The sequence below is a fragment of the Echinops telfairi genome, unplaced genomic scaffold (genome assembly GCF_000313985.2).
Source record: "Echinops telfairi isolate 266 unplaced genomic scaffold, ASM31398v2 ScPeMD7_5868;HRSCAF=6743_0, whole genome shotgun sequence".
NCBI lineage: Eukaryota > Metazoa > Chordata > Mammalia > Afrosoricida > Tenrecidae > Echinops > Echinops telfairi.
Genome location: NW_022109767.1, coordinates 18,891,473 through 18,905,081, shown reverse-complemented (window position 1 = coordinate 18,905,081; position 13,609 = coordinate 18,891,473). Strand labels below are relative to the sequence as shown.

At 37.9% G+C, this 13,609-nt stretch overlaps 1 protein-coding gene across 1 annotated transcript in view; it reads left to right on the top strand.

Annotated features, from left to right (window-relative positions):
- GLRB (glycine receptor beta) overlaps window positions 1–13,609 on the top strand; it is a 91,839-nt gene that overhangs the window by 46,866 nt on the left and 31,364 nt on the right. The window contains exons 4-6 of the mRNA XM_004708729.2: window positions 1,646–1,875; window positions 1,982–2,064; window positions 4,322–4,462. Of these exons, the coding sequence (XP_004708786.1) occupies window positions 1,646–1,875; window positions 1,982–2,064; window positions 4,322–4,462 (454 nt within the window). The remainder of the gene's footprint in view (window positions 1–1,645; window positions 1,876–1,981; window positions 2,065–4,321; window positions 4,463–13,609) is intronic.

Sequence of the window (13,609 nt, the reverse complement as noted above, 5' to 3'; positions counted from 1 at the left end):
AACATCTCCCTTCACCCACTTCGCCACTGTCTGTCCCCCAAGGAGGAGGCTATATGTAGGTCCTTGTAATCTGTTCCCCCTTTGTCCCTCACCTTCCCTCCACCCTCCCGGTATTGCCACTCTCACCACTGGTCCTGAGGGGTTCATCTGTCCTGGATTCACTGTGTTTCCAGTTCCTATCTGTACCAATGTACATCCTCTGGTCTAGCCAGATTTGTAAGGTAGAATTGGGACCATGCTAGTGGGGGGAGGAAGTATTTAAGTAATAGAGCAAAATTGTATGTTTCATTGTGGATTGCCTGCACCCTGACTGGCTCATCTCTTCCCCATGACCCTTCTGTAAGGGGGTGTCCAATTGCCTACAGATGGGCTTGTAATTTTTAAACCATTGAATACTTTCATGCATAGTTTGAGTTCAGTTGAAAAACCTTAAATCAAAATGCCTGAGTATGATGCTTCAAGGGTAGGTTTTACTCTATAATTGACGATTCAATTTATACCAGAACCATATTTTTTTCCTGACAAATGTATAATGAATACTTTAATTGAGAATCTCTCTAATGATTTTAGGAGTTCTGATACATTGACAGTGTCTGTAGAAGCCTAATTTATTTGTTGCAGGTGGAAAATGTGCCAATTTTTAATGTTATCACTCCCTATATAAATTCTTAGAAAGTGTATATTTGAAGCAATTCTATTTTTCCAATTAAAAAAATCAAACTTTTAGAACATTAATGTTATTGGAGATAGGCAAATAAATTAGGTAAAATGACCAGTCATTTAATGGATTTTAAAATATATTCTATACTTGAACAATGATAACATTTCATATTTTTCATGGACTTTGAAACAGTTTGAATAATCAAAAATCTATTTGATAATCTCAAACTCTGTATTCATTTACATGTATGAGTAGTCAAGAACAATTTTTCTTTTTCCTTGTCAAGAATCTACTTAAATATCTTATTTTTATAGTTTGTCTGCTGAGTTGTAAAAGTTACATAGAACTATTTTCCCTTCAAATGTATGTTCTGAAATGTGAAGTCAATTTATTTTGAATTTGTCATGCTTTGTAATTACCATGCTCTACATTTTAATGAATGTGTCTCTCATTTTGAGTGCAATCCAATCAGTAAATGAATGGCCCCAAACTTTACTCTATCCATGATTTCATTTATGACCCAATAACTTTCAAGCGATGTGTTATTTCATTTCCATGTATTTAATGTCTTTGCCTGTTTTTCCTACCATTGATTTCTTCTTTTAGGTTTTGAAATCTATTTTAAACAAAATGTTATGATACCTGTTTGAGTAGAATAATGGTGCGATTATAAATTCTCAAGCTTTTAAAATACCAATACCACCATCTAATCAGGTGGACTAATTAGTGTTCCTATAAAGGTAATGCCATTGTTGGCAAAGTTATATCCTGGCATTTTAGCTAGTAAGTGTTATGGAAATTTCTAGATGGTATATATAAACAACTTTAAAATGTTACTGGTGGAGCTCTTAGTGATTGATCTATTACGATCCTGATTCATATTAGAAAAATAAAACTATGTGTGCTACTAATCTTTGAAACTCTTTAAATTTTGATGCTCAACACTTACTGAAAAATAACAATAAACACACATTTCCTCCCCAGGACTATAGAGTTAACATATTTCTGAGACAAAAATGGAACGACCCCAGGCTGAAGCTCCCTAGTGATTTTAGGGGTTCTGATGCACTGACAGTGGATCCCACAATGTTCAAGTGTCTGTGGAAGCCTGATTTGTTTTTTGCCAATGAAAAAAGTGCCAATTTCCATGACGTAACCCAGGAAAATATCCTCCTGTTTATTTTCCGAGATGGCGATGTCCTTGTCAGCATGAGGTACTCTTTGATATTTAATTTTTTCACATTTCTGTTTTCCTTTTAAAGTAAGCAGATTACAGAGAGGTATTTTAATGGTTTCTAACACCTTCATTTCTACTTTCAGGTTATCGATTACTCTTTCCTGCCCTTTGGACTTGACTTTGTTTCCTATGGATACACAACGTTGCAAGATGCAACTTGAGAGCTGTATGTAAGGAGTGATTATAGAAACACAAATGCTTCAATTTTTAGGCGATACAGTCTACATGTCCAGTATCTCAGATAACAATAGTTAAACTAACCCACTTGAGTACAGACAGTCATTAAAATACACTTAAGGAAAATCATAAGTATTCTTTTCCTGTTTTACTTTGTATTATGGTAGACAAGTCCTTTTGCAGTTACTTGATTTCAGTTCAGTTGATAGAGGTGTACTTTTCTAACTTATTTATAACTGCCATACACATTTGGATTCGTTATATAGGCAAGGTAAAGGAGAAATGGCCTAACTTAAGCAATTTTTATGATGCTAAAAATAATTTTTAATCATACAAGATTTGAAAAAATAAGCTGTGTATCCTACTAATAAGTCATTTTTTAGGTACAGAATTTTAAAGTAATGTTTAAAGATTATTTATTTCCTTATTAGTTTATAAAAGGTATACTTGATATATTAAATTTAAATGTATTCTAAGAAACAAACATATTAGTTAATTTTCTTTCTTTTTTTTAAAATCATTTTATTGGGGGTTCATAAAACTCATCACAATCCATACATAATTTTATCTAATGCTTACCCTTCAAAAGTAGGAAATAAACCTTGAAAATTAATACTAGTTTTACAAGAAATTATTAGCCTGGTTATCTATATACCATTACCTAAGTCTTCAAAGACTAAAAAGTAATTTTTTATAAAATGTTTTCTACATGCTTGTTATAGTCATTTCTTGTCCTTTTTCTGAAATTTACTGTTATGCATTTTAAATTATAACAATGCTAATTATTTCCTAACTGTAAAATGAGTCTATAAAGTATATGTGTGCATGTATTATATGTATATGTGTGTGTACATGAATATATGTGTATATGAACCCTGCAGGTATAATGGATTACCCATTGGTCTGTGTGTTAGTCTTGGTTGACTAAAGAAACAAATTTATTGACACTCATATATGTGTAAGAGAGAACATTATATTGAAGAGTAATTGTATATTAAGAAAACATCCCAGCCCGGTCCAGATCAAGATCATAAGTCTGATATTAGCCCATATGTCTAATACCGATCTATAAATTCCCCTTCAGACTCATGCAAAACATGCAATGACACTGAATGCAGGAAGATCACAGGCCAGTGGGTGGAAAGTCTTGTGGATCAAGTGGCGGTGGAAGCATCTCAGTGCTGGCAGGGGTCTCCACGTGGCTCCTCCAGCTCAGGGCTCTAGCATAGATCCATGGGTCTTGTAAACAGGAAAGCGAAGCAGAGAGTTTGTCCTGTCTTCAGGGAGGAAAACAGGAGTTCCCAGAATCCTCAGGAGAAGGCCATGACCCAACAGAGGCCTCATGGGCTATAGGTGACCTTATTGACAGGCTAGACTCCACCCCTTCCCAAGCTGACATGAGATTATATTACTGCCACAGGCTGCTAACTGCAAGGTCAGTAGTTGAAAACCACCAGCTGCTCCTCCAAAGAAAGATGAGACTTTTACTCCTGTAAAAATGTACAGTTTTGGAAACCTACGGGGGCAGTTCTACTCCGCCCTATAGGTGTCTAAGAATCAGAATCGACTCAGTGCAGTGAGTTTGTATGTTTGTCTGTAATATTGCATGTTATTCTATTACCAGATGCACTAAAGTTTCACTTTGAACATGTATCTTAGACTTGAGTTGTGCATTACTACATATTTCAGAACCACATCAGATTGCAGAGTTGTAGCTGCATGTGTGCTCGTGATGAGGAAATGACATTGTAGCAACATGTACTTGAGTAATTCCCTTGTTGCTCCTCTGTGGTCATGCAATTCCTGGAGAGCACTTTGCAGTTATTTCTTCAGTATAATCTAAATTTTACAAAATTTGATAGCATACTGCACTTGTTTATGCAAATGGATGTTTAGAAATAGATGACTTGTTTACTACTTTTTTATTGATGACCATAGAGCATTTTGATATTGATCAATGGACTACTGCATGTGACACCATTGGAATTTACCTATTTGCAATAAGCTAATTATTTTAACTTTAACTGATCTTTTTTGAGACACCGATTTATAATTCTTGGGGTGCTATATTTTCATTAGTAGCCATGGAATTTTACCTCTTTATATTATCTTAGCAAATATCTTATAAAAGAGGCCCTATTTGATCATTTTTACTATGTTTAATATTTGTGTTATTACAATGCTAAGAACATAACATCCCATATTTCAAACTAATGGTTTTACTTATATATATTTTTTATTTATAGTTGGCTATACAACTGATGATTTACGGTTTATCTGGCAGTCGGGAGATCCTGTTCAGTTAGAAAAAATTGCCTTGCCTCAATTTGATATTAAAAAGGAGGATATTGAATATGGCAACTGTACAAAATATTATAAAGGTACTGGTAAGTAACATTCAAATTAAATAAAACTAAATTCTATTTTAAAGATTCATTGTTAATGTTGATATATACTGGGAACAGAGTAAAAAGCTCATTAAATTAAGTTCCGTATTTCTAAGTAGTTGATATTTATGCTCATATAGCTACATGTTTTATAGCGTTATCATTAACTAACATTCTATGAACATTTGGTCACTAGATAGTTATGTTTTTCTATGTCCTTGTAGCAAGAGACTTCAGATTGTTTATTTTCATAATGTGACTTTCAGAAGAATCTTCCCGTCTTTCTTAAATGTTACCTTTGCAGGATTCAATTTGGGAACAAACACTATAGAGATGAACTATGCAATTCATAAATATTTATCAAGAGCCTTTGGGTCAGATTGTAGATGGTTGTGACTCAATCGACTAGGGGTGGTATCAACCTTGCAGTTAATTTGTGGTCATACTGCCCCTCCTGAGATCTCTTCCTGTACCAGTCCACAGAGAATCCTTAGTAATGTTTATTGTCAAATTCAACCATAGAATAATATATGGTAAATGTAGTTGTAAAATGCTTAAATTTAATAATTCTTGGACTATGAATAAGGACATCTGCGATTATAAAACACCAGCAACATTGATAACAATTCTGACTGTAGTGTGTGCAAGATTACAAGTGTAATTGTAATTGGATAATAAAGATAGTCTTATAAATGTTTCATAATGCAGTATATGCATATCCCACAATACTTATGTCTTATTTGTCATAATAGATACCTATGTTACCTTTGCATTAGGTAAGTCTACTGCATAAGATATATTCAAAGTATTGAAAAGCAAGAATACTGCTTTGAGGACTAAGGTATGCCTGACCCGAGGAGTGGTCTTGTCAGTCGCCTCAGAAGCACGTGAAAGCGGGACGGTGAATGAGAAAGAATGAGAAAGAAATGATGCATTTGAATGGTGGTCCTGATAAAGCAGACCCTGGACTTCCAAGCGAACTAACCAATCTGTCTTGGAAGAAATACAGCCAGACTCTTGCTTAGAAGCAAGAAGGGTGAGACTTGGCTAGCGGACTTCATCAGGAGAGGCGAGTCCTTGAACAAGGACACCGTGCTGGGTAAAGTAGAGGGGCAGTGGGAAAGCAGAAGATTCTCTGCAAGATGGTGACACAGCGGCTCCAATGCAGGGCTCACAGGCAGCGCTTGTCAGCATGGCACAGCGCTGGGCAGTGCTTCGTTCTGCTGTGCGCAGGGTCACTGAGAGCCCGGATGGACTCTGTGGCACGCAACACCTAACAACATGTTGCTGTCTTGTGTACACACCATACTGTACTTTCCATTACCATTTTCATAAGGACCTGTCATCTGAATAAAAACTTTACTGTGTAAAGTGTACACTTCAACTGATAGAAAGCAGTGCCCGGTTTAGTACGCCATGCACCTGTGCATGGTTAGAATGTTGTCATATAATCTGTCTACTGAATTTTTTTGGTGAACATATTACAGTAAAGTGCATTATGGCTTCCACACACAGCACCACTAGTGCTACCGATGGCAGCAATGGGAAACAAAGCACTATTCATGTGGAAGTGAAAGGAAAGATCACTAAACAAAAAGACAGAACATGGAAGCTAGTGCTCACTCTTGAGGCATATCTGTTTGCTAAATCAGTGGCACTCTGGTGGAGATGCCGAGTAAGCATTGGATTGTTAATCTCAAGTTCAGAGGTTCAAACCTACCAGCAGCTCCGCTGGAAAAAGATGAAGCTATCTGTTCCTTAACAATTTACAAAGCCTTGGGAGACTTGTGAATCAAAATTAATTTGAGGACAGTAAGTTCATTTTTTGTTTGCTTTCTAAATAGAAAGCCTAATGTATCAGTGGTTAAGCAACAAGAAGGCTGATGGTTCAAACCCAGCAGGAGATCTGTGAGAGAAATATGTGAAAGTCTTTTCTCATAAAGATTGCTATCTCTGAAACCCCATGGGGCAATTGTAGTCTGATATATGTTTGCAATTGACTCAACACTAGCAGGCTTGTTTGGGTTTTCTCAGAATATAATATGGTCTATGCGCAAGGTCCAAATAACATCATACTTTACAGAAAATTGTGATGCATGAATACACACACATATATGTACACGAAGGTCAGAAAAAAATTATTAAAACTAGGATTCCTGTTCATATATCAACGCAGCATCAGCTCAACTCATTGTCAGTAAGTCAATACCGATTCATCATGACCTATAGAACTGTCCTTATGGATTATAAATCTTTATGGGAGTAGAAAACCTCGTCTTCCTTCCATAGAATACCGATAGTTTCAAACTGCTGATCTTTCAGTTAGCAGCCCGATGCATAACCCACTACAGCATCAGGGCTTCTTTGTTCATATGTACACAGATGTATTCCAAACAAAACGTGTTCCAACTGTTCGCTGCCCTCAGTCGATAGTTACAGACAAGTTCTCTCAGTTAATACAGTTGTCTTAATCTAATTAGGGTCTAAAGAACAACCCAAAAATGATACTCTTTTTTGCTCCATGGAGGATGGGGGTGGGGCTAGTTGAGGTGAAGGACAGATCCTTTAAATTTTACAGAAAGTTTATAGGAATTCTGGCTTACAAAATCCAACAGTTTTTAGATGGGTTACACCTTTTAATGTCTAGAAGACATAAAAATGTTAACCTCAAAGAATAAAGTATGAGTCAAGTCTAATAAGTGATGCAAGGAGACCATAAAAAACACCATGTATGTCATAGCTACTGAAGTTGAGATCTTACAAGATTTGCGATTTTAAATTTGAAGGGCAAGTCCTGGCTTCAGAAAACTTTCAGCTAGAGGAGGTCCAAAGCTTTGGAGGAAAAAACCTGTTCGTTCCATCTGTATTTTAAAGCAAATCAAAGCTAATGAAGGCAATTCTGTGGAATGAATTGTAACCAAGGAAAAGTCCTGTACTATCAATGCTGCTAGCTAGAGAACAAGGTCCAATCAAAGCCCTGGCTTCTGAGAGAATCAGCAGGGCCGGTTAACTTCAAGGCAGAGAGGGCAGCTCAGAAGGTTCTAGAGACTCTCTCTTGAGCCTCCACGGGGATAATCCTGATACGTGTTTGAAAAGTCAGAGGATGACCATGGGAACTTATTATGAAGATATTTAAAACTCTTCAGAGAGGCTGAATTGTATGAAGAAGAATGTGGCAGCAGGACTGAAGGGAGGCTTATGAACCACCTGGGGCATGCAGTGACACCCCCTGGCTGGTAAGGAGGACAGGAAGCACTTGCTGTTGAAGATCAAGTGGTGCAGCTTTAACTATGGAGACAACTCAATATGAAGAAGACCCAAATCCTCACAACTGGACCAATAGGTAACATCGTGCTAAATGGAGAAAAGGTTGAAATTATCAAAGATTTTATCTTGCTTGGATCCCCACCATCAGTGCTCATGGAAGCAGCAGTCAAGGTATCAATAAATGTGCTGCGTTAGGTCATCTACTGCATGAGATCTCTTTAAGTGTTTAGAAGCAAGGATGTTTCCTTGAGGACTAAGGTGTGCCTGATCCAAGCCATGATATATTTAATTGCTTCGTATGCATGTGAAATGTGGACACAGAATAAGTCAGACTGAAAAAGAATCGCTGTATTTAAATTGTGCTGGAGAAGAATACTGAAAGTACTACGGACTCCTAAAAGGACAACCTGATCTATCTCGGAAGAAGTAAGTACAGAGCGCTCCTTAAATGCAAGGATGGCAATCATCTGACAGACTTTGGACGTGTGGTCAGAAGACCAGTCCCTGGAGAAGGACATCGCGCTTGGCAAAGTCGAGGCAGCGATAGAGAGGAAGGCCCTGACAAGATGGACAGACGTTGTGATGGCAACAATGAGCTCAGGGGTGGGAACAAGGGTGCAATTGTGAGGCTGGAGCAAGACCAGGGAGTATTCAGTTCTGTTATACAAGGTGTCACCATGCGTCATAGGAGACTCACTGATACCTACCAACAACAAGGCACCTGTTCGCTCTCGCGGGTAGTCAGACTGCCTCTGGCAATTTTCACGGGACACTTGACCCCATCCATCATGCAGCCCAGTTATTTCCCCTTCAACCTTCCATTTGTTCCTCAAATTAAAATAATATTGAAAGCAATGCAATTTGAAACCCTCAAAGACGCAAAAAATGATGTTTCGGTGTGGAATAAATCGAAGAGTGCGGATATTTTTGGTGACGTGTTAAGGACAAAACACCTTCAAGAGGGAATAGACCTGGATTTAGGTGATATCAACAAGGGACAGCTGCGTATTTTGCTATGTCTGTTTCTGTAAGTTTGTCGCAATACATTTGACTTCAGAAACACGTGGAGGGCAGGGTGAGGAGAAGCAGTGCATTTAAAATTTTGTCCATTATGCTGGAAACCAGTTTTCCCAGACTCTCCTAAAAGCATGTTTATATTTCCTTTTCTTCTAGAGCAGAGGTTCCCAAACTTATTTGGCAAGTTATTGCTGTGAGATGCCTTAGAATTGGTTCTTACTCAAAGTAACCCTATGCTCAACAGAATGAAATATTGTCTAATCCAGTGCCATGCTCACAATTGTTCCTATGCTTGGACCCATTGGTGTAGCCACTTTGTCAGTTCATCTTGTTAAGGGGTTCCTCTTTTTCACGGCCCTTCTACTTTAGGAGCTGATTCCAACTCCTCTCATCCAGCTGACTCAAACTCCCAGCCTACCTTATGGGGCAGAATCGAACCGCACCTTTGGGTTGCCAGGACTAAACCTTTTGGGGAGCAAATAGATTCATTGTTATCCCATGAGCAGTTGGTGAGTTTGAACCACTGACCTTGCAGTTAACAGTACATGCTTAACCTACTTGGCCACATTTGTCTTCAAAAATAATATTTAAATTCCATAGTTTGGCATTTAAGGTCTTTTCACATTCTGGACCCATCACCAGTTATGCTCATCTTCTGTGTCTTTCCCTATTGATACTCTATGTTTTAGCTGGAAAACATTACTCACGCAAAAGAACTTCAAAAAGCTCTTGGAAAAATGGAATTAAAAGATAATGCAAATGTGCCCACTTATTAAACCATAGGTTCTGAGGATAAGACTATGGATAATAGTGAAAGGCCTAAATGCATTTGTAGAGTGCCTATGTGGAAGTGTTTATTGAATTCCTTATGCCCATAAACCGAGAATGTGAACAGTGTTACCCTTTGGCAGAGTACTTTATTAAGTGCATTATCTCTACCGCCCTCACCAGCCCAGGGAGGGGCAATCTCTTTTCAGGGCTTGCCTGGGTATATCCTTTGATGCAGTGGACACTGGCATATTGGATTCCTATCATCATGCATCATGCCCTGATTGCCTTTGTCGGAAGGCCCTGGATCAACCTTGTAAGCTCATCTGTTTAATATAATGCACTGGTCCTAATGACGGTCCTCTTCGCATTTTTGTATTACACCTGTAAATATGATATATTGATCTGCCACGAATCATGCTTCTGTGACCCTTCACATTGTTCTCCCCCGTCCTTTTCTTTTATAATTTAATCATTTTACTGGGAGCTCTAACAGATATCATTCCATAGGTCAATCACATCAAGCAGTACTGTATAATTGCTATTACAATCAGTCTCAAGGCATTTTAATTTTTCGTGAACTCCTTGATATCAGCCCCCGCCCCTTTGTCCCCTCCGTCACCCACCATACCCCTTAGGAACCCCCTGAATCTCTGAGTTTCTGAGAACGCTTGGACACCATTATGATCTCGTGCTGATAGTCTCTCTCATCCAGATGATGTCTTTGTTTTGTCTCTTCCAGTTTAAGACAATAAATGTTATCCGTAAATTATATTTAATATTTGGTGTCTCCTTTTGTACTCTACACCACCACGAGCTCTTTGAAGCCCCTTGTTTTCTGTAAAATTCATACGATGCCCTATATTGAAATCTCGGCCTGCCTTATCTGTGTGGTAAGATTCTACTTACTTTTTAAATGGGTCAGTTTTACATGTGAATTATATGTCAGTAAACTGAAAAAATAGCTCAGTTGTTATCTCTTTAATTGGTTTCCCAAGACCCCTACCTCTCCCTTCCCCCACAGTATTCCTACCTCTGGTTCAATTTTTTAAAAAGTTTCACAGATAATACAATTCCATACTTCATTCATATTAAGAGTTCCACAATCATCACTATAATCAATTTTAGAATTGTTTTCATCCTGTGCTTATCTTTATTAGCTTCCCATTTCCCCCCAACCTACCCTGTCATACCCCAAAGAAACCATTAATTGAGTTACTTTCTCTATAGATTTACCGATCCTGGATTTCATATATGGGAAAACACACAGAGCAAAGTAACTAACCATAGCAATATCAAAGTAAACCTGAGAAAAACTTCAAAAGAAGGCACCAGAAAATATTAAAAACCAAAACAAATTTAAAATTAGTCGAAAGGAAGTCCAAATAATATGCTAGATTTTAACCTAACTGCATCTGCAGTAATCCACTTTCTAATACATGCTGTATGACAGCAAGGGTATTCACAGCCCTGATTTCTCCTTAAGGGAATTCACACGAGGCTCAATCCATGTGTATTTTCCTTCACTTTTCTTTTTAAAACTGAAACAAGTTTAAAATGGGTCAAAAGGGAGATAAAATGATAAGACTTTGCATTTTAACCTTAACTCCATCACCCTCAATCAACCCCACAGTGTTCTCTGTCCAGCCACAAGGCCATCCATATCTCTCAACGATGGTCAGAGGGGATTCACTGGAGGCTTAATTCATGTGTCCACCCTGCAAATGGATTTGGGGCTTCCATTGCCATCCATAGCCTTCTGCAAACTTCGCCATTTAAGGTCGTATGCCATTCCTTCTTTCTGATTTGGACTTCATTATTTACAATCCTTGGAACGCATAGGCTGGTGTACTTCTTCCATGTGGACTTAGTTGACACCTAACTTAGATGGCTACTTGGGGCATAGCAGTGACTTGTTGGACCGCTAACTGCAAAGTTGGCAATTCGGAAGAACCAGCTGCTCTGAGGGAAGGAGACGAGGCTTTCTACTATGGTCTTGTAAACCCATAGGAGTGATTTATCCTGTCCTATAGGCTCACCGTGAGTCAGAACTGACTTGCTGGTAATGAGTGAGAGTTTTATTTTACCACATCCTTTTACAGGGACTTGTCTCTCCTGATAGCATTTCTAAAGTACCTGAGAGGAAGTCTCACCATCTTTGTCTGTAAGAATGTGTTTGTCTTTTTGGCCACCCACGGTACTTTCAATATTCTTTGCCAGTACCATAATTCAAAGACATTTATTCCCCTTTGGTCTTTTTAGTCAATGTCCAACTTTCATGGTCATACGAGGTGACTGAAAATACCAAGACTTGAGCCAAGCACACCATAATTCTCAAAGTAACATCCTTTAGAATAGCCTTCTGCTGCTTGGCCCCATGGAAGGTGTCATTAGATTTCTTGCCTGCTGTTTCCATGAGCAGCGCTGGTAGACCCAAGGAAGATGAAATCTTTAATAACTTTAACCTTTTCTCTGTGCAACATGATAGTCTGCCCATTGAGCTGCAATCCATACTGAAGGCTGCGGTCCTTGACCTTTGTCGGCAAGTGCCTGAAGCGCTCCTCACCTTCAGCAGGCAGTGGTGTCATCTGCATATCCCATGTTGTTAGAAAGCCTTCCTCCAATCGTAATACACCATTCTTCTTCATGTAGTCCAGCTTCTCCAATTATTTTCTCAACCTACAGATTGAATGATTATCATGTGAGTACACAGCCCTGGCACACCCCCTTCCTCCTTTTCACCATGCAGTATCCCCTGGATCTGTTCACACAGCTCCCTCTTGATTTATGTGCAGGTTCTGAATGAGCACAATGTAGTGTTCTGGAATTCCCATTTTTCTCAAGGCCATCCATAGTTTATTACCACACATGCAGTAAAATGTCTTTGGATAGTCAATAAAACACAAGTAAACTTCTTTCTGGTCTCCTCTGCTTTCAACAAAGATCCATCTGACAGCAGCAATGATAGCCTTTGTTTTATGAAGAAGTCAGCCTGAATTTCAGGCAGCTCCCTCTCAATGTACTACTAAACCATTGTTGGGTAATCCTAGCAAAATGTTACCTGCATATAATATTAACGATACTGTAATTTTAGCAGTTTGTTGGGTAATCTTCCTTTGGAGAGGGTATAAATAGAAATCTCTTCCATTCATTTGGCAAGTAGCTATCTTCCAAATCTCCTGGCATAGACCAGTGAGTCCTTCTAGGGTTTCATCAGCTTGCTGAAACAGTCCAGTTGGTATTACAATTGGACCTTGTCTTTTGCTAATGCCTTCAGTGCAGCTTAGAGTTTTCCTTTCAATGCCATTAATACTTGGTTATATGCTACCTCTTGTAATGGCTGAATGTCAGCCAGTTAATTGTGGCATAATGATTATGTTGTCTTTCCATCTCCTATTGATGCTTCCTGTATTGCGCAATATTTGGCCCATTGAAATCTCTCAAAATTGTAATTTGAAGCTTGATTTTTTTCCTTCGTTCTTTCAGTAAAAATATACTCTGCATATTTGGATTTTCTTACTCTAGGTCTTTGCACATGTCGTTATAATATTTTACTTTGTCTTCTAGAGATATCTTTTTCTATCTATTTTCATGTCATGGCATGAAATTACGAAGCACTGAAAGTCTAGAAAGTTTTGTCCTCTGTTGTTGTACTTTCAAGTCTATGTTTTAAAAATCTCTATCTGGGAATTCAGCAAGGACTGAAAGGTCACTACACTTTACAAAGCTGTACTCTAGCTTATTAGTAAACATATGAAGCACATATAAGTCATTTTAGGTCTAATAAAGAAATAAGATGGAATGTTGTACAAGAATGTACTTGAATGTTTACTCAAGAGTTGTTATATGTAATTTTTTTTGTTTTTATTGAGTGGCATTTTTTAAGTTTCCCAAAGAGCATTTATAACTCCTTAGCTACAGTAAATAACAAAATAATATTTATTGGGCATTCAGTATATTTCAGGTACTTTATTAGTACTTACATAAATCATCATACGAATGAAGTAAAACACATTTCTATTGCTGGATAATACTTATGAACCTAATTATAAAATTTAACATGAAAAATATATTGAATGTCTAAAAATATAAAAT